Source organism: Theobroma cacao, chromosome 1, assembly GCF_053813885.1.
Source record: "Theobroma cacao isolate CCN51 chromosome 1, ASM5381388v1, whole genome shotgun sequence".
Taxonomy (NCBI): domain Eukaryota; kingdom Viridiplantae; phylum Streptophyta; class Magnoliopsida; order Malvales; family Malvaceae; genus Theobroma; species Theobroma cacao.
In genome coordinates, this window is record NC_142639.1 from 17,491,094 (window position 1) to 17,513,473 (window position 22,380).

Consider the following 22,380-nt stretch of genomic DNA (forward strand, 5'->3'; position numbering starts at 1 on the left):
TAAGGCCCAATCAAAGACTAAGCTACAAATCAATTTCACAAACAAATTCTGTCACTCTCCACTTTCTTCACAAACGCCAAAGATGCCAATCACATAAACCAATCATGAATGTAAAGAGTAGTTCTATACATATACACAATGTCCACCAGGAATATACAGACAGCTATACTTATGAACAGATGCCCCAAATCTCTACTCGCCAGCATGTCGGCTCACATATGACAAACATACCAGACTCGGCCAGAGAAAGCATGGAGGTTCACATTGGCATGCCACCACAAATAGATGCAAAGAACCAAAATGATATTTAATTAGGTCACCTAATCACAAACAAGCAGCAGCTTCCAACAAGCCAGGTGCCTGAGCTATCACACACCAAGGGCAGCTTCAATTTGAAATGAATGCAAAAGGCCATAGATACATATAAGCATGCAACAATCAAAGCGACTCCACAGGGTTGCATGAAATATACAAAATTGTATCGCAATGTAATGCGGATTAGATTAGTACCTTGCCTTTTCCCGCCCAATTTACACAACTAATTAAGAACCATGATCCATAAGTAATCCACCTGTCCATATCACCAGAAAATGACTTTGGGGGTTTTTGTGGACTTCTATATTCAATCAGTGGTTAGGGTATCATCTTGGTCCCCCATGCTATCCATGTTGAAGAAATGAAGCAGCTAGATTACTGCTAGTATTATCCTGAGAATTGCCATACTGGTCCATTTTCCAAAATTTCTGAAGCATCGTCGGATATAACAATAGAAGTAGAACCATTCTCTAATTGTTCAGTCATCAGCCTCAACCTTCAGAAAATGCCACGCTTCATAAGCTCAAACTTGTGTTCTGGGGTGTGTCTCTGATTGAACCTTCCTGGAAGCTTAGGTCGAGTTTTATAGCAATCTCCACAAAGGTCAAAGCCTATTTTCTCCGTACAATCCTTGCATCTGTATCTATCCCCAACTATTGGAGACATCTGCTGGTACAAACTCAAGTATTATTGGCTTACTGCTGATTTTGTTTTAAACTGATAAAACAAAAAAGACTAGCAATCTCCTACTTTATTAACTCATTCTATCAGCCAACAGCTGGATGCAAGCTTGACATTCTACTGAGAAACTTCAAGTCTCACTGCAAATTAGCTACAACCTTCATATCTTGCAAGTATGATGAACTTACTAAATAACGTTCAAGCAATGATTATCAAATAGATAGAAAAAGAAGAGATAAGTAACTCAATTAGTTTAGCAATTCAAAGCAATAGAACCCCTCATCTTTATCCATCAGGTCAAGCATAAATGTTACTTGAAAAGTTCTTAAAAAAATCCAGCAAAAATTGAATCTTAAAGCACATAGAGAGCCAGGTTATCCTACATTATGATCTCCTAAAGCAATAAAATGCTATCATTACAAATTTACAATGTCCACAATGAATCAACAGACATTAACTAATAAGTGTTAGAAAGAGAAGAGAAGACACAGGCCAAAACAAGCATGTACATATGCACTAGCAATCTGCACTTCCACTAGACTAAATACAAATAATTTTAATTAGGCAAAAATATTTAGTCAAAATGTGATGACAGAAAATAAAAGGATGACAGTTTTTAAAACTTCTAGAAAAGGCTATGTTATTTATGGAGATAAAATGAGAAAAAATAGAAAAAAGAAGTAAGAACAAGCAAAAAACCAGCTCAATTGAACTTTTAAAGACACTGAATTGGTGTGACACCAAAACAGACACGCACACACACTCATTTAGGAGACAGGGACCAAAGTATTTACCCCACAAGCATCACAACCAACTCTTATATGTATATATGCGCCAGGCTGCACTGAGAAAGATGGATGGTCTCTTGAGGGCAACTGGAGAGGAGAGAAATCTTGCTTACCAGCTTCCAAGGAACCTGAAAACTTCAAGCATGGTAATAAGTAGTCTGAAATTGTGCAGGACTCAAAAGTTAATGCAACACAATAGTATCACCGTCAAACTCCTTTAAGATGGATTTTACCAATATCAGTAATCATATGCTCATTTTTACACTTCAAAAATATGGCAAGAAACATAACGGCAAGAAAGGGGGTGGAACAAATGTTCTAATCCAGCTAACCACTAAATTAACCAAATCTTAACTTGATCGGCTCTCAAATAAGATAAATCAACTGAGCATTGAGACATACATGTGGTTGCTCTCTCATGCTTGGAAGAAACTTGCTTGAGCTGAACAGCATCTCTGCTCAATGCATATTCTTTGGGAAATTTAGCAGCCAAAAACTGATCAAGCGTCAAACAGACTTTTGGAATCCCCCTTGGATGCAAACCTTGACAAACTTGACATCTAAGCATTTCATCAGCAGGGATGATGATGCAAGTTTGACAATAAACTGACAAAGACTAATATCAGAACAAGTCCATAGATAACAGAAAACTAAAGCTTAGTGATGCTAATTGAAAAAAACAAAAATTTCAAAAGCATACCATGGCCACAGTTAAGAATAACAGGACGAAAAAGCAATTGCTTGCATGCAGCACAAAGCAAATCTGCAACTGAAACCTGCTCCTTTTCTTGGCGAGCAACAGGTTTTATCTGACTAAGATCTCTATCAGAGTTTTGTTTGGTATGAATTGTGTCATTATCATGAGACTCTACTTGCCCAGCAGTTTTGCAAAGGTTGTCTTTGCTGGTAGCGTGAGAGTTCAAATATGAGCTAGACCGAAAACACATGGCAGAAGAATGTGCAGGATTTCTGAGGTAATTAAATTCTCCGTCAGCATGTAATTCACATGCATGACTGTTGAATTCTGGCGAGAAGTAGCCAGCTTTCTTTTCCTCATCTGGAGCAAACCAAGACAACAAGATACAAAGCTTCAGAACATGAAACAACATAGGTAAAATACTGCACAAGAAATGGTGAGAATAATCTTGTAACTATCTACAACTGTCCATTCCTTTTCTTGACAGACAATCCACTACTGGATAGTCAGGTAAATATAAACAGAACATTTGAATTCGAAAATTGGGTGACAAATTACTTATATTGAACTAAGGATAGTTTCATGAAATTAATTGTGCTCTTGAAAATTATACTCATAAGCAATACTGGTCGACAGATAAGGGCATGTTGAATTGATACTTGTCTTACTTTGCTTTTGGTGGAAATGAACAATTTCTTACTAGGTTTTGCCGGTAATTAACAATAAGCATGACAACATATTTGGAAGAACATGAAACAGAAGAAGAAACCAAGCTTACCTAGAATTTCGTCTGCCCTTTTCTTACACGTAATGGGAAATAACTTTAACAGCAAGAAGTGAAGCATTTGGCAGATGCCTGGAAAGTGAGAATATGGATTTCTACAAATAGGACAATGAGACTCGTATCGAGAACTCATTGATTTCTGAACACACCAAAAACATGCTATATGACCACAACCTGTAAATCAACAAAAAAAAGTACTAATCGATCAATAAAAGAAAAGAAAAATAATGAAAATTCTAGCAAAATTCTTACGCATAACAATTGGTTTGTACAGAAGATCCCTGCGGAACAACAAAATGAGCAAACAGTTTGAGTATGGACAAGATCGGAAGAAACACTGGAAAAAGTGGTTTCTGATTGCTACTACTTACAAACAGACGCAACAAACGAAATTGTCTGGGATTTCTTCACAGTTGAGGAGAGCTTCAGGAGATTGATCTTCCATGAGACAAGTTTCTGACGAATCCATTGGATTTCCTTCCACTCTGAATTTTGGCGGTTGGCAACCCATCTCCCTCTTGCTATGTTTTATATCCAGTAGGGCAGGATATTTTGGACTGCCCTTTTGGGAATTAACTTTCACCATTCTACTCGCATTCTTCAGTTTAATGGCTTTCAATGTACTACTATAATTTTTCTTTTGTAAAAAAAAAGAAGAAATCCTTTGAAACACTCATCATCAATGAAATTCATTAATGAAATTTTATTAATATTTTAGCAAAATAATACTTGTTATTTAAATTTAGTTATACCTTCTTTTTTTTTTCTAAGAAAGGTTATAAGCATATATAATGGATATTTTTGAGAGGTAAGAGTAGACAGATTCTGGAAGGTTCTAGACTTGTAATAGATTACATGAGCTATGATTTTACTCCATATCCGACACCTATACGTGTTACGTCCGAATATTTGATTTAATAATTAATACATTATAATTTGAATAAAAAATAAAATTTCCGTACTATGTTCTTTTGTTTTTTCAATTTCTGTAAAAGCACAAACCCTCCTACGCTTTAAGGGTCAGGATTAGTTTAAAATCGGGCTTAAAAGTGGCTACACAATTTGGCTGGAATTTCATCGGTTTTTCACACATCATCTTGACTGTGACCTGCTACTTGCACTCGCACCACCAACTGAATAACATTTTAATAATTGAGAAATCAGTCCTTTTATCAGTAATGGAAAAACATGGAGGTACCTTACGTATAATACTGACAAAAGGATATGACCATGGTGTTATGAATAGGAATAGTATGCTACCATTCTCACCCTAAGCCCACAAGCTACTACTAGATATAGCAAACTTACCAAGAATACGCAAAATAAATTACACACATTATATATTTATTTATACATCCACAGCTGAAACAGCTTCCACGCTTTGTAATTACCAGTTTGACCTCACTTTCTTCCCCAATTTCCATGGGACTGGAAGCAGTGCTTTTTGCTCCCCATGTATTCCATTTTATCACGTTTCTAAGGGTTATTTCCATAGCTTAACAGAGCTGTCATGACTTGCTGATGCAACCATTCCCGTGACAGGCGACTGCGCCAACGCTGAAACTATGTTCTCATGAGCTGGAATTGTCATGCTCTTATTCTCGGCCATGTTCCACAGCTCCAAGGACTGCACCCATTGGTCAAGAGAGGGAGACATTAGCTAAAGATGAAGTCAGTAAGAAATTCTCTATGCAACAATGAGTACGAAAGCAAATTCAACTTTGCGCATGCTATTCAAATATCATTGGTATCAAGTCCAAAAACTTAAGTCATTCAAAACTTGACAGAAACTTGAAATCTAATCAATGGATGAATTTCATACATAAACTAAGGACTAGTGAAAAATATATAGAGGCAACTATGTGGATTTGAATCTATATTAACGTTTGATAATAAAGCAAAATAAGTTTCCCGTTAGAGACCACTCACTCACTAAGAAAGCATTCATGTTATGGTCATTACACGACTCACAAACAAACCTCCATAAAAAGAAACAGAAACCATTGATAGAGCACAAAGAATTACCGAAATTCCTCCAATCACCAGAAGAGTTGAATAACTTGGGTGAAAAACACAAGAGTGGAACTGGTTCCCACCAGAACTTAGTTCTTGAATGCACTCCCCTGAAGCCACTGACCACACTTTTACCAAGCTGTGACTCACAGATGCCAAATAATCTCCATTTGCATCCCAGCATATATAGTTTACCATCTCTGAATGCCCCTGTGGAAAGAAAGGGGAAAGAAGGAAAAAGAGATGTATTAATGTAGCTGTTAATTATGATGAAGCCTTTGTTTTAGATTTCTTTATTACATCTAAGCATTTCAAGAGTGGAAGAAAGTATGATCTTAAACAAGCAATACCTGAAAGGAAAATGTTTGCCTATCAGCTTCAACATCAAAGATAGAAACTACTTTATCTGACACTGCAGCTAGCAAATGTCCAATTCTTGGTTGAAATCTCACTTGGGCTGTACCTCCCTGCATCCGGAATCAAAGAAAAATAGTGACACAAAAAACAAAGGCTAAATAAATAAACAAAACCTAATGCACCATAATTGTCTCAAATTTGAAAGATTAGACAGGAAATGTAGAGTTTCTAACCTTGAACATGCGTGTGCATGAGAATGTATTAAGATTCCAATAGCGAATTTCGTTGTCATTATCACAGAAGCAAAACAGGTCTGTCTTCTTCGGATGGAAATCAAGGGACATCACAGGTGCAGTGTGGCCATTGTATGCTTGCACACAAAAGCTTGGCTGTAACAATGAACTTGTCAACCACAACAGCATAGAAACAATTCACACACACTTCATCAAGAAAGTCTTTCACAATGCCAGAAACCAACAGAGAAAAAAGAAAGTATCGGAACAGCAAAAGTCATTATTGCAAATATCTACAAAAGGCCTGAGATAGATCCATGGTTTAAGCAGAAAAGAGGAAAGATGATTACATTGGCTATATCCCATAATCGCACAGATTTATCAACAGAAGCTGTTGCCAACTGAGATGAATTTGGCCTAAAGCGTACATCTGTAATGACCAATTTGTGTTCTTCTGGAGTACTCTCTGTTTGCAGGGTATCCATATTCCAAAGCACCACCTAATGAAGAAAGAAATGCATGTCACCACATAAACTTTATAGTAAGTACTTATTATTTCATCAACCTCTGATTCTTATACATATGCCACCAGTCGAATAAATTAACCAGATAGAGGAGATTCCCAAGCCAGCTTACAAATTCTCTACAAGAACAATAACTTTTCTCTCATCCAACTCCCTTCTCTTTTGGATAAGGTTCTATTAAGTCACCACTATTCGGAAAATTTTTTGCCATAAGGGCTAATCAGGTTTATCCCATATCTATTTACCAAGTATCCTCAATTTTGTGGCATTTTGAGCCCACCCACACATGATAAAGTTCATTCCCATTGTTTTAACACTGAGTGGATTTCCGAACAATATGTGAGGTGAAAGACTCTAGTTCTTATTTGTTATTCACTTGAAGTAAGTTATATTTATAAACTTAACACCAAGGAAAAAAAGTTGGAAAATGAAAAGAAATGAAAAGAAGTGTTGCAAGTACCTTCTTGTCATGCCCAGCACTAGCCAGCAACTTCCCATCAGAAGAAAAATGACAGCAAGTAACTTTGCTATTTCTGGTCTGTATACAACCAAACTCAGCAAAAGTGAAGCCTGACATGGAGAATTTGAGGTCAGCATAGAAAAAACCAAATGCAACAATATGTATAGACAGAAGATATATAAGACTTACCTTTAGCAGACTCCTTTTGGTGCTCACTAGGACTTTGTTTAACAGTTCCATAGATGTCCCTTCCATCACCTCCATCATGTGAAAGTAGTGTCTCCATATTTTCATCCAATGGATCAAACCTGTCTATGTCTTCCTGCATAATAATGATGCCATTAATTTCAGCATTTTTTAACTTGTACAAGAGAACAAGTGTTCAACAAATACATATTGATACAACTATTAGCTCAACCTAACAAATAAGTCTATCAGCTGCATCACTTCACTAGCCAATAAGATTTCATGTCTGAGCTAACAGGTAAAATTACCACACGGAGTTTGGTCAAATGATACATCTCATCTCATATATTGCTAGAAAAAATATAGATGATATCATTGGTGAAGCATGTGAATGCTTCTGTGGGTAAATAAAAATAGATACACTTCCGACACAGGCTTCAAAAGTCATTTCAAAGTTCGTAGATGGCCTACCAATAGATTGGAAGATGATGTAAGACCAGCTGTTGCATCTACACCATATGTCATGCTTTTAGAAACACTATTAACATGCTGCAAACTGGTTGCAGTAGTTATTGCATCACCAGGAGTGTGAGTTGACGGTGGTGAATTTGGTGAAGGGCCAACTGTGTTTCCTGTGCCAGTGCTGTTAGCTGCTCCAGAAGAAGAGTGTTGTTTCCTTTTTCTGTTATTCTGCAACATAATGAAAAGTCATGGAATGGGAATTAGTTTATCTAGAAGTTAAAAAAAGAAAAACTAAGAAAAATCCAATAATAAAAGCATAGTTAATTGGGAGTCATTGTAGTTGCTAAAAGAATTTTTCTTGTAAAGTAGCTCACAATTTAGCTCATGAATGAGATCCTTCAATTAATTCTCATTGAAGTACAACCTGTAGCACTTGCTGCGACTGCTGCTGCTGCTGTTGCAATTGGTCCTGTTGTTGAGAGGAAGAATGTGACATTTGACCCATCTTCATCTGTTAAGAACCCAGCAAAGCTATCAGACACAAGGCATTTGCAAATACTGCATATTAACAGATAATGACCACCACAAAACAGCAGAATAAAAAGCAATGCCAACAAAGAGAGTTGCACATATCAATGTCTATATAGAATTCGTAAGAGACATAACCCAATAATTCAGAGCAGTGTTTAATGAAAGCACATCAGTCCATACACCAAAATACACTACAAGTTACTGTGCACTTACAAACATGTAGTTCATGCATTCAATCAACAGACTAATAGGGTGCATTCATACATTAATGATACGCATTTTATTTATATCTCACATCCCATCTGGTTCAGTGTCTCCCCGCTCTCACACAGAAGTTAAAGATATTGAATATGCTATGATCCTTATTCTATTTAATTTTCTTTTTAAAAAACAAAAACTGACTTTCAATCATATGACATAGCTTCTCTATCTCTTGAAATAGTAAACCTTGATTTCATGAGTAGCATTCTCATATCAAGAATAATTTTAAACCTTTGGAGAACATGATTGCACAGGGCAGCATATGGATCCATCGTTTCTACCAGATTGACCATCTTTTGGATTCAAGTTACCCCTAGACAATTGACCAAACCTACGAGGATCAGTGTCCCCGAAGTTTGTTGAATTTCCAAGGTTGCCTTGTAACTGAGCTTGTGCCAACATGTGCTGTTGTTGTGATGCCAAAAGGAATTGATTTTGAGTCTGCAGATTAGGCTTTTGCATTTGAAAACCCAAACCTGGCCGTAACTGATCAATTCCCTGTACGATTTAGCAAATCCAATTGAGTTTGAAGTATCTATGAACTGCATGAACGAATGGAACAACAAGGACAGGAACGGGTGAGTGAAACTTACAGTTAGAGGCCAACCCCTTAATGGGAGACCAGAGACACTCTGACTCAGCCCTGAGGGCAGACAGTTGAGGTAAACAGGTTAAAAGCAGTAAAAAGTTGTGAACAATGCTCTAGCAGATCCAAAATATTAAGTAATACTATAAAGGCCCTACAGGGAAAAATGAAAATCCTATAACTGCTAGAACATTTTTGTCTCAAATTTGCAGCAATGTTCAACCATCTTAATCTTATGATTCTTATCTTTTCTTATATACCAGACATTGGTTGTAGCACCTTCATCTCAGCTATACTAGTCTTCATATTATACAGATGCTTAGCTTCCCAGCATTCAATCCCTCGGCTAATCTAACATTCTGAATTGCAACTAATGTACCTTTTCCAGATTAAATCATTTAGGTAATGCTTATTAAACTTTTCAGAGAAAGAAACTAAAGTGACCTTAATTTCCCCCTGTAAAATCCAGCAATGAATATAATAGGTACGATGCCTTCTTCTGACAATAAGCAAGCTTATAAGAGGACCAGTACAGGCAATTTAAAATCTAGTATCTAATATATATTTATCATACTAAAAACTGAAGAAAAAGAAAAAGTAGTATGTCATCAATATTAAAAGATGAAACTACATTGTCAAAATTGCTTTTGCATTGGAAAAGTCAGGTAATATTACCGGCACCACCTAGTCCAGATTTAGGTTGTAAAATTGCCGGCCCATAGATGGATGAGGGATCCATAGGTAAGCTTTTTTGACTTCCACCCAAATTAACTTCACTTTTGATATCCTATACAAATCCAAATATTGTACAGTTTAAATATAGAGGAATTAATGACAAATGGAAGACTAAGAGAAGAAAAAGAAGAAGATACAAATAACATTAACTATAAATGAATGCAAAGAAGATAATCTGGGCAGTTACAGTGCTCAGTGGTGTTCGTGACTGGATTTGTTGCAAAGCTGCTGACATATTTCCAGGGCTACCTTGCACCAGCTGGCTGTATATACAAAATGTACCATATAAAAAATAAGAGATTCAGTCCAAATTAGATCATAGAGTGGTAAACTAGGAAAGAAAGTGCACAAGAGGATTAAATTAATCATACCCTTGATGATTGGCCTGTGTTTTCAGAAGGGCCATCCTATTGGCATCAATCAGCGCTGATGATGTCTCTGAATCCACAGAATGAGTGTGTTTCACACTTTCTTCATACATTTTCATGGCCAATACACTGGTTGATGACTGTCCCATCATTCCTTCAGAGTTAATAGTATTTACAGAACCACCGAGAGCAGGATGATTCGAGTCCCTTCGCTGCAACTGCACATTGCGGTTCTGCATTAGTTGCAGCTGCTGCATTTGTAGTTGCTGTTGTTCTCTTGCTTTAATTTGTTGTGCCTGTTTTTCACCAAAAAAAAAAAAAAAAACAGAGATGACATAATGATATAAAGGAACCCAGGTAGAAAGTAAATGCAAGTATACTTATATCAAAATAGAGGCACCTCTATGTAAGCTGCAGCGGCCTCAGAATGTTTCTCATTTGTCCTTGCAATAAATATGTCCCAAAAGACAGACCACCACTCAAAAAGAAATCCTCCTGGCGCATCAATTGCTGCAGAAACAATTCACATCTTAGGACAAAGCTTACCATACATGGAAATAGGAAATACTCCTATTGATTTAGATGAAAAGATAAAATAGCAACAAAAACAATATGAGACAACAACCATAGACTAAATGGTTTAATAGGGCATGCATGATCAACGCATTGTCAAGAACAGAATTAGCTAACAATTCAAACAATTCTGCTTGCAGTTTGATTTACACTAAACGAATTAGCTTGCAAACATTACCTACTGGATCTGTTGCAACCTTTCCTTCAGTCATAAAAGCTTTCGCAGAAGCATGCAACTTTCTTTTCAACAAATAGTCATGAATATAAACATCAAGCCTGTAGCATGAGCCAAAAAACATAAAAAGAAAAATAATAATAACTACTTGAAGCTACTGAAAGACAGTGAACAAGTTCAAAATTAGTTAATCAAATAATCACTTCAAAAGACAAAAGCTGTAACTATAAATTTTACAACTATTCTTACATCTTATCAGCTTCCCAATTACTCTGCGCCATTTTATTTTCCTGCAAAAAGAAAAAACAAAAACAAGAACTCCATTGCCTTAGATCTTTCCTTAATAGGCACTTTGAAAGAAAACACAAATTAAGTAAGATTTTAGAAAAGAATTTAAAACATTCAGCTTGCATTAATTTAACCTGAAACTGATTTTTTACATTCTCTTCAAAATAACAGCCAAAAAACTTTTTCTTATCTTTTCCTCAAGCTTTCTCAGCAACCAAACAATCGAAAACAGAAAATTCAATAACGTAATTAACAGTTAAGCTAACAAATCATTACCAGTGAACTGGATCAATGCTTAAACAACCTTTCAACAAGATCTCCACTTGACAAATACTAATTCAATCTAAAAAAATTAAAAGAGAAAACTAATTTCGCAAAACAAAAGATCAAAAAGAGAGTAAAAAAATATTGAGATCGTTATTTTATTAAAACTGACAGAATTATGCAGAGCTTAAAGTGATCTGTAACTGAAACCATATATACATATACAAGCTTGAAGAGTTTGCCAATTCTCTGAATTATTTCAGCTGAAGAAAAGAATTAATTTATTTCTTCAAAAAAACTGTGAATGATTCTTTTGAGTGTAACTGAAGTAGAACAGCTCGAACTTTAACAGTAGAAGAGACAGAGAAAAGAAGAGGTTTTTTCTTTTTTTGCAGAATCAGGGAACATATAGATATTTAGTGAGAGAAAGGAAAGAAAATAAACAGAAAAGCTTATTCTGAAGAAACTTAGCCTGCGGCTCGGATACAGATTCTGTTTCTTTTTATAGTGTATTTGGTGTGGAATTTGGTTCGACGTGGAAAGTAACCGCTCTTTAGTTGGTTCGGGTGGGCCTAATCGGTCCCGGGGGGTTGATGCCTGGTTATGTGTCGAGCAAGTTTAGTTGTCAGAGAAGAGGGTTTTTATGGTGCACGCGCGTGTTTGGCAAATGATATAGACTTGAGTAGGGAAGGAAGGTGTTAGAGGTTTAACGAGTGGCATCGGGGATGTAAATTTGGGCTGGTTTGCGGGGTTTTTGTGTCATGGGAATGAAGCATGAATTCACGTAACGCTCAAGAGGTGTCGGGATCTCAAGTTACAAGATGGAGGCCACACGATTGCCACGAGTTACAACTATTTGTTTTCCTTTCTATATTCTAACACAGTCATTTCGTGTCTGTCTCATCGATAATGGAGTCAGCGTTTCGTGTTTAGACGAAGATAATGGGTATAGAATAATTATATTAAAATTTTAATATTTTATAAAAAAATAATTTAAAAAAATTTATGTAAAAATCATATAAATAATTTTAATTACATGTTAAATATAAAAATAAAAATATTTTTTTAACAATTATTACATGCCAGATATGAATATTTTTAATTGAGTTCGATGATATTTTATATAGTTAAAGGTATTTATTATTAAATTAATGTTAAAATTTTAAATAATTTTTTTAATGAGAATAATTAATAAATTTTTTAAAAAATCATCAAACATTTTATTATGACTTTAATAATAAAAAATATATATTTTAATGTTGTAAAAATTAAAAGAGTCAAGACAAGTTAGATCAATTTATCAGTAAAACAATAAACTTTTGATATTTTAATTTTTTTCAACACTTAACATAGTTGAGAGAGCATAAATACATTTTTTTCAAGCTTAATTATAAAGTATGTTCAATTTGAATAAATCTAATTGATAGCTTAAATGCATTTTATAATACTCAATAAAGTCATCAAGATAATATTTAACATCAAACGATTCGAAATTATTTTGAAGGTTCAAAATCATACCAAAAGCGAACAATTTCACTACATTCTTATTAAATTTTGAAATTCAATTCCTTTAAAAGTGAATCAATAGCAACCAGAAATAAATGGACTCGACAATGGTACTCAATTGCAACATGTTATTAAATTATTGTAGAAGTAAAATTATAAAATTTTTAAAAAGTAAAAATATGTTTTCAAATTTTTTAAATTTTTAGAGGGACGGCCCCTACTAGCCCCCTTTCTTCCCCTCTGTACCTCGCCTAACCTTAGTTGGATTCAAAGTAATGGTATTTTTTGTTAACGCTATTTATTTATTAATAATAATAATAATAATAATAATAATAATAATGATAATTATATCATTAGAGAAGATAAGAAAAAAATGTAAAGGACATTTATTTCATTAACGAATGAACATGCAATTTATGCTTTCACATTAATTATTTTTTAATACATATATGTATATGGATGAATGATGTAAGTAAAAGTTTGAGTATATTTTAATAAAATGCACTAAATATTAAAAAATAAGAAAATAAAGAGTTGTGATTAAAACATTATTTATCAGTTAAGTACTTCACGATTTACTCAATTAGTTAGATGGTAATAACACATTAAGTTGACTGTTTTTAAATTTTAATCTTTTTTATTATATTTTTAAAATAAAATAAAAAATTTATTTAATTTTGAGGCAGCTGTTTCAATTTACAAGTTACTTTTGATCAATGATTGAAATTAAACTTAGTACATTGCAATAAGATCAAATTTATTGAACTTTATGTGAAATTTACTTTGGTTTTAACGCTTTTCCGAATTTCACTAAATTTGTAGAAAAATTGAAATTTCTAAAACTGGAAACATATTGATTGCATTTTATGCGTCCTAAATACAAATATTTTAGCATTAAAAAAAGAAAAAACAAATATATTTTTTTTTCTAAAGGACAAAAGAAAAGCAACTCGGAAAGCAAACGCAAGATCGCTCGTTCGCGCGCTGTACACAGAGTTGACACCCCACGTCAGAGCCGCGTTTGTTTTTGCCACGTATGACCGTCACCGTCTCGAACGTTGGAAACAAACACGTGGCACAAAAGGAGTGGATGGTAAGTTCTAGAAGGTCATAGAAGACCGGGAATCCAAACTCCAAAGTCGTCGTAGACAATCCGGGGCCCCCCAAACCGAGCAACTATAAAAACAGATCTTTCGCTTTATCTACGACCCGTTATCGGTGTCACGCAACGAAAAAAAAAAAAAAAAAACCCAAGGGATCAGAACATTCGCGCTTTCCTCTCAGGTACGTTTCTCTGCCTCTCCGTACAGTTCCATTACCCAAAAGATTTGAAATCTCAATTCCCTTTATTGATTGCGTTTTTGGTTGAAATTTGAAGAATTTTGAATGTACTTTTGGTTTTGTTTGATGCGATTTTGTTGCGCTGTAGATGTGCGTGTTTGGCAGTGGAGCAATAAATGTTAATTTCGTTTTCTAATTTCGTGATTTGCAATGAGGGACGTCATGAGGAATTGACAATTGTTGAGTCAATGAATTATCTTGGGTGAAAAGCTAGGGATTTTGATTTGATATGTATGATTATCTGGATAGTTAGCTATTTTAAGGTCTAAAAATTTGAGTTTTTTTTTTTGGAAAATAAATATTGGATATTCACCATTGTCTAACACGAACGAATGTGCTGAAATCTGGTTACAAATGCATCAAGTTATGACATGTATGGAAAGCCTTGAGAAAAACGTGAAATATTTGCCTTTTGTTTGACAGAATATATTGTTTTAATAGGAAAAATTATGTGTACATTGGTCTTATTGGTCTGTTTCGATTTCTGTTTGGACAGGTTGTCTTTGTCAGTTCTATTGGAGGTTGGAATAATACTTTCTAGCAAGAGCTCTTTTATATTGAACTGCAGGGATGGCTGAGGTATGGAATCCTCCTCGTATATTTCAACTCCGTTTAATTGTTCCCTTTGCTCTGTTATATTCGCTTTGCCTATCTGCATTTGTTTCTATAGAGTGCTTTACAAGGACTTTATTTTATGATAAAGGTTTTATGAAATACTATGAACTAATAATTACTTTGGATTGGTGACAGGAGGGTCACAAGGTCACCTTGTATGTGTATGACTTGAGCCAAGGACTAGCCCGGCAGCTTTCAATGACCTTCTTAGGGAAGGTTATTGAGGGAATATGGTAAGCATTTAGTTTGAGGGGGTAAAGATGGTAGTATCTAGATGTGAGAGATTTTCTTCGAAGCCTAACATTTTCTTAAGCATGTTTCTTGTCATGCATCTGATATTTTAGCTCATAAACGGTTACATTGTAGTCCACTTCTGAAAGAAATTGTGTATTCAGGCCTCATAAAACTTGTTATGCATGTACAATGAAGGAAACATAGGAAATTATGTTGTCTTTGTTCACTGAAGTTTTGTTTTATTATAATGAAGTGTACATTGCAAAACGTATCCCCCACTTCAATATAGTTAAATGAGTGAATAACTCTTCAAATTAAAGGATTTAGTGGATAAACAAATTGAACATCCATTGGCAGGTACAGTTAAGAAGCATATATTGTAAAGTGTGAGCTAGTGAACAACTTAAATCAATAAACTAATTGCTAATACAGGAAGAAACATACAAATTAAAGGATTTAGTGAATAAACAGATAGAACATCCATCAGCAGGTCCAGTTAAGAAGCATATACTGCTAAGTGTAAACAAATGAACAACTTAAATCAATAAACTGATTGCTAATACAGGAAGAAACATACAATTTAAAGGATTTAGTGAATAAACAGTTAGAACATCCATCAGCAGGTACAGTTAAGAAGCATATATTGTAAAGTGTCAACTAGTGAACAACTTAAATCAATAGCTAGTTGCTAAAAGAGGAAGAAAGATATTTCTTGTACTATTTGTCAAATTTTGGAAGAAATTTTCTTTCATTATTGTTTGGAGTTGGTAGATAGTTTTGTACTTTCCCAGTTGTTTTTATCTTTTTGAGTCAGGCACTTGTAAGCTACGTCTGATTTTGAATTGTAATCTGTTGCATCTTTCATTCAATACTGGAATATATTGGGCTTGTTAGTTTTTATGTTGAACTGCATCAATGGATTGAATGTTAGTTTTTTTTTTTTTTTTTTTTTTTTTGAGGTTTTTCTCACCTATGTTATGTTAACATAAGCCAGGCTTGAAAGTTTATTTATCAATGGTTGTCTATTCCCCCCTCCCCCCAACTTTCTTTAACTGAAGTTGTACTTCTCTTTGTCACATAAGATGTTCTACCCCCACTTCCATTGTATTAGATGGCATTCACAGATGCATTGCTTAATATGCTCAATTTCTTAGTTTATTCATCTATGTTTGCTTGACAGGCACACTGGAGTTGTGGTTTATGGTAATGAATACTATTTTGGTGGAGGAATCCAGCAAGCTCCTCTTGGGACAACACCATATGGGAAACCGATCAGAGTGATCGATTTAGGCGTCACTCATGTGCCTCAAGATGTCTTTGAGATGTATTTGCGGGAGATTAGTCCCCGTTACACAGCTGAGACCTACAGTTTGCTCACTCACAATTGCAACAACTTCAGCAATGAGGTTGCCCAATTTCTAGTGGGTTCTAACATTCCAGACTATATTTTGCAGCTTCCTAACAAAGTTATGAGTAGTCCAATGGGTGCACTTTTAAGTAAGTTATATCTGCCCTCAATTTTTTCTTCAATTTATTGTATATCTTTGATGAGTCCAGAGGCATGTATGATGCAGGGACAGCTTTTTTAACATTTTTCATTTTAATTGTGGTGGATCATTGTTGATTAGTACTTTTTCTAATGTGAGATTGGCTTAGCTAGTCCTTTCCATCCAATATGATGATTTATGATATTGTTAAGAGGAACTTTCTTCTTATCTTACATGAATAACACTAAAATAGTATGCTTGATGAATAAAATTTACCCCTTGATGAATGTGCTCCATTTCCATTTTAGCAGAAAGGGGGAAAAACAGCCTTTTTTTTTTTTTAATTTTTTTCTGTCCTTTTCTAAATAGAGCGCCTCTTCAGTGAGCAGCTGGTTAATTTGAAGTTTTAGGGGCTCTCTTCAACTTACTAGACTTTTTGCTAGAAAAGAGGAATATGTCTGTGTTTATAAAAGTTTTCTGTTTCATGCCTATGAAGTTCAATATGTTGTGTGCTAATATGGCAAGTTTGTTTATACAGTGCCCATGATACAGAATTTGGAGACAACTTTGAAGGCTGGTGCTGTTCCTCAAGTTCCTCAATTCAGGCCATCTGTATCTGCACAGCCATCTCAGCCCTCAACTGTTAAGGTGAACAGTTCCTCTGGTAGTGCTCAGGAAAAGGAGGTTGACAATAAGGTGAAAGCTGAGGTAAAGACATCAGAAAAGACAACAGCAGGGGCACAGGAGAAATCATCAACCAACAGAGCTGCAGCAGACCCTCTTGGGGATGCTAGAGCCAAGGTCCAAGAAGAGATAAGCCGTGAATTTGCCACAATCATGGCTACTGGAACGCTGCGTGCTAGTGAGGCAGCGGCACTGGCGACAAGGAAAGTGATGCAGAAATATGGACACTTGAATGTTGCTATGCCACAGAGTTAGAAACAGGGAAAACAAGAAAAATGATTTTTACAAATCCTGGAATTTGGATGTGGACACCGATTGACAAAGTGAAATCATTTATCATTGGACTTTTATCTTCATTTTAAAAGGATTCGAAATTTAACTAATTCAAATCTTTGGAAGGTCTCAAAGACCCAAAATTATCTGCAGGGACTGATTGGCTTATTAAGACTATTTACACCGTATTGATGTTTGGAGTAAAGTGAAGGGCATGTATGTGTTAGTTACTGCATCCAAAAGCTAGAACAGAGTTGCACAAATAATGCTACTAATAATGAAAGAAAACAAAGCAAAATACATCATTTGTTGAGTGCATTATTGATTGGTGTATGTTTTTCTGCTTGAAGAGTAAAATTTGAATCCTCAAACTAGCCGTGTTAGATCTTGATTTCAGAACTATATATTGCACAACAACTGTGCATGGACTAATAATTCTGAGAGGGAATGATTTCCCAACTGTGTGATGATAGTCGTCCATTGTTGGCAAGAAATAAAATAGTCATTAAGCAATAAGCAAACAAATGTAGGATCAAGGGAGGTGTCAAATCTTCAGAGTCTTGTATTCATGTCTGCTTCAATTTCAACGTGTTTTTCCCTATTTTCCTACTTCAAAACAAGTACACAATTCCTAGCACCATGATGGATTCTCCACGCTGTCTTCCTCTCGTAGTTACCAGAGTACACAGTCAGATGAAAAAACCATCAAACAAAGCCCACCAAAGCCAATGGCCTTCTGAAGCTTGAGATGCTATCAATCCCGATCCTTTTGTATACATTTATTTCAGTTTTGCCACTTTGATTAAAAATAAAATATATTCTCAAAAGAATTAACTTACTTGAAACGTGTAGTAACTTTACAGCAGCAACAACATGTTAGTTAATGGCAACTGTTTCTTGGTTCAGTGATGGGATATGCTCTTCCTTAGTTGAACGCACATTTTCATTTTCTAGTTCAAGGGTAGCTTCTTTAGATCTGCCAAAAACATCAGAAGGGATGTTGATGCCTGCAAAACCAATCATCACAGCTGCAGCTCCCAGGTAATCCATGACATGTGGAGCATTGCCTATTATCGTATCGACTACTGCTGCCAATGGCACTTGAATAGTCAGACCAGCTGTTGCTACCGTTGTTGTGGTGAGAAGAACAGCTTTTGCCCATAAATAATCACTCAGCACATTGTCCAACAAACCTATGTATGATGAAGGAATAAAAGAATAAGACATACAAGTAGTGTCAAAGTAAAGACAAACAATAAATCCAGCGCTTGTGGTGGAAAGATAGGATTCATCTGCTAGGAGAAAGCATTGCATGACATAGTGTTCTCTGTACAAAAAGATTGACATCATCTAGTTGATCACATTCTTCTATGATTCTCCTTAGTGAAGGAAATTGCCATTGACTCTTTTATTTCAACTGTAAAAAATTAAAATAGACAGCCTTGCAGAGGTGACATTCTTCTATGATTCTCCTTAGTGAAGGAAATTGCCATTGACTCTCTTCTTTTAACTGTAAAAAATTAAAATAGACAGCCTTGCAGAGGTGGCAACATTTTATAGTTGCTCCAAACACTATCAGTGATACCGAATTTTCTCCTACATGACAATGATATTAAAACGTAAATAGTATCACTTTCTTTTTCTTCTTCATTTAATGAAAATTAGTCTCGAGAATGAATACTCTAGCTGAAATCATGTTGACTTAATGTTAAACTTCTTCCCCATCAAGTAAATGAAATGATATGACTCCAATCCAACAAACTGCCACTTATATCTATTGCATAAATGCTGTTGTGTGCAACATCTGCAGGTTTCCTATGATGTGCAGTCATGAATGCTATGTAAAGATCACAACATTATGTCAAAGTGTGGATATAGCATACAACAGCGTTTATGCTTCTCTTTCCAATTATTGCTATTTTATATGATTAAAGACTTGAAGCAACAATTCACTCCAAGTATGTGTAGGAAGAGTCACTTTCCTTTGTTTAGAGATTATCCAACTTATTTCAAAATGGACTTAGAAAAAATTCCTTTCTATCTCCCATATTATTCATGCATTACAGGATTTTTGCGACAATTAGCATCATAGTGCAACTAACAATGAAGACTTCATAGGCACAAAACTATAGCATGAACTATTGAAGCCATCATCCACATATTAGAGGGAAGAGAACTATGGGCAGATTGCTAGATTCTAAACAATCATGCTGCTGGCTATACATTTGATTGGGTAAAGAGTTTCATATCCAATCATTTTCCAAACAGTTCTGCCATTTACGCTCAGCTTTTCATGCAATAAATGCCGCAGGATCCATCAGCTCCCACATAATTTTTACCCTAGATCTGATTGTTCTTTAGAGTGTGTGTGTGTGTTTTAAACACTTATCAAAACAGAATATACTTAAGATGGAAATCATAAAATTGTCAAGATCAAATTCAAATGATACATTAAATAGATCAGGACAACAGGCAATGTAGAAGAAATGGTAACACTTTATATGATGAATTAAAAATTACATGATAACCATGATGGCCAAGTTAAGCCACTTAATTGCTAGTCCTGAAGCTAAATAACAGCATTCTCCTTTTTAAGAGCAGTTTGGAAGAGTCAAATCCCTAAAATGGTTTTCTGAAAAGGAAGGATAATGACAAAATAAATGCTTATTAGAATCATCATGGCTTTCCCAGCCACTGATTTCTATTATATTGGAATTGGGTGTCACTAATGACACAGAAAATTGTTAAGATACCATCATTCACAAGAGTGAATTACATTCTAGTTAACAAACACTACCCTAGAATGTCACTGATATATGCTGATACATGAAGTCATGAACCTTTCGTTTTTTAAAAGCCTAACATATTAGGTAACTATAGACAATTATCTCATCATTTCAAGACAAGAAAGCAACTGAAAGTCAAAAGAAAAATTATATGAATTGAATACGAACCTTTTCCCATAATCAGGCCAAACTGCTTCCAGGATAGTGTGTTGAAAGGCTCTAGCTTGCTGACATTGAGTATAAGAGCGAAAGGAAGGAAAATGAATAGGTTGAAAAGCCCTAGAAATCCCAGGAATTGTGCCATGCTGGCACGACCATGCTTTTCATCATCATCAGACAACTTTTTACGAATAAGTGTAACATATATAGCATATAGAGCAGCCGAGAGAAGAGCCAGAATGTCTCCAAGAACAGGGTTTGAAACAATTACACTTAAATTCTTGGAGTTACTTGAGTCTCCCAGGCCGACAATAATAGTTCCTGCCATGCAAAGAAGGACACTTACAAGCTTTACCCAAGTGAACTTCTCACCCAAAAATGCTAAAGAGACCAAAAATGTGAAAAGGCTGGAGGCACTGCTTAAGATGGTATTAGACTGCATACACCAAAGGAAAATAAATAATACGATCAAAATGATGAAACATGTGTAAACCTGAACTAAAGCAATCACTGCAAAAACACGTATGCTTACTGTAACAGTAGTATACTTCAATGAGAGATTAAAAGTCAGTTGAGCCAGAAACCAAAATGGGCATATTAACAGGCTAACTTTAGCCACTCTAGTGCGTGTCCATCGCCCTTTTGCATCCAAGTCTATGTTAGCCACTTCATCAACTTCACCTTCACCAGGCAAAGTCCTAGTAAGCTCATTAGAACCATAATCCAACTGTGAACCACGACCGATTTCTCCCTCTTCCACAAGTGAGAATTGATTCGATCCATCTGCTTTTGTACCTGAAACACCCTCTCCAAGAAGGATAGCTTTCTCTGATTCTCCCAACTCTCGTAAAGCACTGTTCTTTTTGTTTCTCCAGAACATTAAACTTCCATAAGTATCTTCTATATAACGCCCGATTTCAACTAAGGGAATATAAACAATGAATAATGAATTGCAAATGTATGTTACAAGAAATGGTGAAACACCTGCATCAACAACAGACTGTACCACAAAACTAGCAGCTATCCAGATAGCTGCAACAGCGAATATGTATAGCAAACCTAAACCCCATCTCCAAAGTTTACTTGTCATTTCTTTTGAAGCCATTACTGAATCAAACTAACTCTCAAAATCTCAATCTTTCCAGAAAGATCAAAACATTACACACCAAACTTCAAATTTAAGAATCCCCACAAAGGAGAATGTCTTTTAAATGGACTATCCAAATACCAAAGTCATTACTCACGTCAAAAAATTTGAAGTTTGCCTAAAAAAAAGACAAAAAAAGAAAAATAAGCAAACAGTGGAAAAATTGCAACAGAATGAATCCTAAGGTCAGTCTCATGTTAAGGAAAGCAAATTAATAGAGATTCTACAGAGAACCCATTTGCAAGTTCGTCAAATAAGCGTAAGTTATTATCGTATCATGCGAGACTATTAGAGACACAGATTAGAACTATACCAATCGTAATCAATCAGAAAAAGGAAAAAAAAGTTGAAAAACTTTTTAGTGCAGAACTATGAGAACCATAAGATATAGAAATTTAGCAAATAAATAAATTACCTTCCCCCGATAATGGACTTGAAATTGAATGTTTATATCGTCACTCACTACCTGAAGGAATTTCTTTTCTTAGTTTGGTTCTGTTTCTGAAAATTTTCGGAGAGAAAAGCAGGCTGTAAAGGGCCAAATCTGTAGGTTATGGCCCAGCTTATTAGCTCTTTGTGGCCGATATGTTGGAAACAAATGTCAAAGAATGAGGTGTGGCCTGCCCTGGTCAATCTAAAAAATTTCAACGCTACCGAACGATTTGAGCACAAAGAAACGTTACAATTGATAATAAGCACGCAATGAGCATAAATAATATAAAGCACGCGCACTCAAATATTTAATTTATTAATTAGTGTATAATTTTTTTATTTAAAGAACACGATTCGAATAATTTTTTTTTAATTTTTTTTTAAATATATATATATATATATATATATAACACATTACAAACAATTAAAAACAAG

At 35.1% G+C, this 22,380-nt stretch overlaps 4 protein-coding genes across 11 annotated transcripts; 1 reads left to right on the forward strand and 3 right to left on the reverse strand.

Moving 5' to 3' along the window:
- PRT1 (proteolysis 1) lies at positions 1–3,973 on the reverse strand. Of its 3 annotated transcripts, XR_016025461.1 has the most exons (8): positions 3,637–3,973; positions 3,518–3,546; positions 3,260–3,439; positions 2,485–2,841; positions 2,187–2,390; positions 1,791–1,912; positions 1,066–1,136; positions 930–981 (listed from the first exon to the last, which is right to left on the reverse strand). XR_016025461.1 is itself a non-coding variant. In XM_018114030.2 (7 exons), the coding sequence occupies exons 1-7, from the start codon at positions 3,849–3,851 to the stop codon at positions 814–816; spliced, it is 1,275 nt and encodes a 424-aa protein (XP_017969519.2). In that variant the 5' UTR covers positions 3,852–3,966; the 3' UTR covers positions 1–813. The 3 variants fall into 3 exon arrangements, 2 of the variants coding, with proteins under 2 accessions (XP_017969519.2, XP_088661020.1); XM_018114030.2 differs by lacking the exon at positions 1,066–1,136 and having other exon boundaries at positions 1–981; positions 3,637–3,966; XM_088804894.1 differs by having other exon boundaries at positions 930–1,136.
- A 459-nt stretch (positions 3,974–4,432) lies between these two features.
- On the reverse strand, positions 4,433–11,936 carry LOC18612797 (transcriptional corepressor LEUNIG_HOMOLOG-like). 4 transcript variants are annotated; one of them, XM_018113844.2, is made up of 18 exons: positions 11,501–11,936; positions 10,979–11,019; positions 10,733–10,830; positions 10,382–10,491; positions 9,985–10,277; positions 9,801–9,876; positions 9,554–9,665; positions 8,886–8,935; positions 8,524–8,790; positions 7,925–8,014; positions 7,510–7,728; positions 7,042–7,174; positions 6,853–6,962; positions 6,219–6,368; positions 5,869–6,024; positions 5,629–5,745; positions 5,291–5,488; positions 4,433–4,892 (listed from the first exon to the last, which is right to left on the reverse strand). In XM_018113844.2, exons 2-18 carry the CDS (start codon positions 11,008–11,010, stop codon positions 4,749–4,751), a joined length of 2,355 nt encoding a protein of 784 aa, XP_017969333.2. In that variant the 5' UTR covers positions 11,011–11,019; positions 11,501–11,936; the 3' UTR covers positions 4,433–4,748. The 4 variants fall into 4 exon arrangements, with proteins under 4 accessions (XP_017969333.2, XP_007049791.2, XP_017969331.2 ...); XM_007049729.3 differs by having other exon boundaries at positions 11,294–11,936; XM_018113842.2 differs by having other exon boundaries at positions 10,979–11,936.
- Positions 11,937–13,921: 1,985 nt separating this feature from the next.
- LOC18612798 (PPPDE putative thiol peptidase family protein) lies at positions 13,922–17,626 on the forward strand. The gene is made up of 5 exons (XM_007049730.3): positions 13,922–14,071; positions 14,625–14,707; positions 14,879–14,976; positions 16,158–16,474; positions 17,003–17,626. Exons 2-5 carry the CDS (start codon positions 14,699–14,701, stop codon positions 17,401–17,403), a joined length of 825 nt encoding a protein of 274 aa, XP_007049792.3. The 5' UTR covers positions 13,922–14,071; positions 14,625–14,698; the 3' UTR covers positions 17,404–17,626.
- A 337-nt stretch (positions 17,627–17,963) lies between these two features.
- On the reverse strand, positions 17,964–22,138 carry LOC18612799 (EamA-like transporter family). Of its 3 annotated transcripts, XM_088806112.1 has the most exons (5): positions 21,929–22,138; positions 20,899–21,631; positions 20,376–20,802; positions 18,261–18,614; positions 17,964–18,187 (listed from the first exon to the last, which is right to left on the reverse strand). In XM_088806112.1, the coding sequence occupies exons 2-4, from the start codon at positions 21,469–21,471 to the stop codon at positions 18,298–18,300; spliced, it is 1,317 nt and encodes a 438-aa protein (XP_088662238.1). In that variant the 5' UTR covers positions 21,472–21,631; positions 21,929–22,138; the 3' UTR covers positions 17,964–18,187; positions 18,261–18,297. The 3 variants fall into 3 exon arrangements, with proteins under 3 accessions (XP_088662238.1, XP_017982714.2, XP_088662239.1); XM_018127225.2 differs by having other exon boundaries at positions 17,964–18,614; positions 21,929–22,137; XM_088806113.1 differs by having other exon boundaries at positions 17,964–18,614; positions 20,899–21,287; positions 21,929–22,134.
- Between the last annotated feature and the right edge of the window lie 242 nt (positions 22,139–22,380).

What these genes read in the sequence shown, in the direction of transcription:
- PRT1 (XM_018114030.2), bottom strand. Translation starts at nt 3,851, where the DNA reads ATGGTGAAAGTTAATTCCCAAAAGGGCAGTCCAAAATATCCTGCCCTA. An exon ending in TATTCTTAACTGTGGCCATG is followed by an intron (nt 2,391 to 2,484) that starts GTATGCTTTTGA and finishes AGTCTTTGTCAG; the next exon opens with TTTATTGTCAAACTTGCATC. An exon ending in TTGGTTGTGATGCTTGTGGG is followed by an intron (nt 982 to 1,790) that starts GTAAATACTTTG and finishes TTGTACCAGCAG; the next exon opens with ATGTCTCCAATAGTTGGGGA.
- LOC18612797 (XM_018113842.2), bottom strand. Translation starts at nt 11,142, where the DNA reads ATGCAAGCTGAATGTTTTAAATTCTTTTCTAAAATCTTACTTAATTTG. An exon ending in TAAGGGGTTGGCCTCTAACT is followed by an intron (nt 8,791 to 8,885) that starts GTAAGTTTCACT and finishes TAAATCGTACAG; the next exon opens with GGAATTGATCAGTTACGGCC. An exon ending in GATTATGGGATATAGCCAAT is followed by an intron (nt 6,025 to 6,218) that starts GTAATCATCTTT and finishes TCATTGTTACAG; the next exon opens with CCAAGCTTTTGTGTGCAAGC.
- LOC18612798 (XM_007049730.3), top strand. An exon ending in AAGGTTATTGAGGGAATATG is followed by an intron (nt 14,977 to 16,157) that starts GTAAGCATTTAG and finishes TTTGCTTGACAG; the next exon opens with GCACACTGGAGTTGTGGTTT. An exon ending in TCCAATGGGTGCACTTTTAA is followed by an intron (nt 16,475 to 17,002) that starts GTAAGTTATATC and finishes TTGTTTATACAG; the next exon opens with TGCCCATGATACAGAATTTG.
- LOC18612799 (XM_088806112.1), bottom strand. Translation starts at nt 21,471, where the DNA reads ATGGCTTCAAAAGAAATGACAAGTAAACTTTGGAGATGGGGTTTAGGT. An exon ending in TGAAGTATACTACTGTTACA is followed by an intron (nt 20,803 to 20,898) that starts GTAAGCATACGT and finishes TGGTGTATGCAG; the next exon opens with TCTAATACCATCTTAAGCAG. An exon ending in TGGCCTGATTATGGGAAAAG is followed by an intron (nt 18,615 to 20,375) that starts GTTCGTATTCAA and finishes CATCATACATAG; the next exon opens with GTTTGTTGGACAATGTGCTG.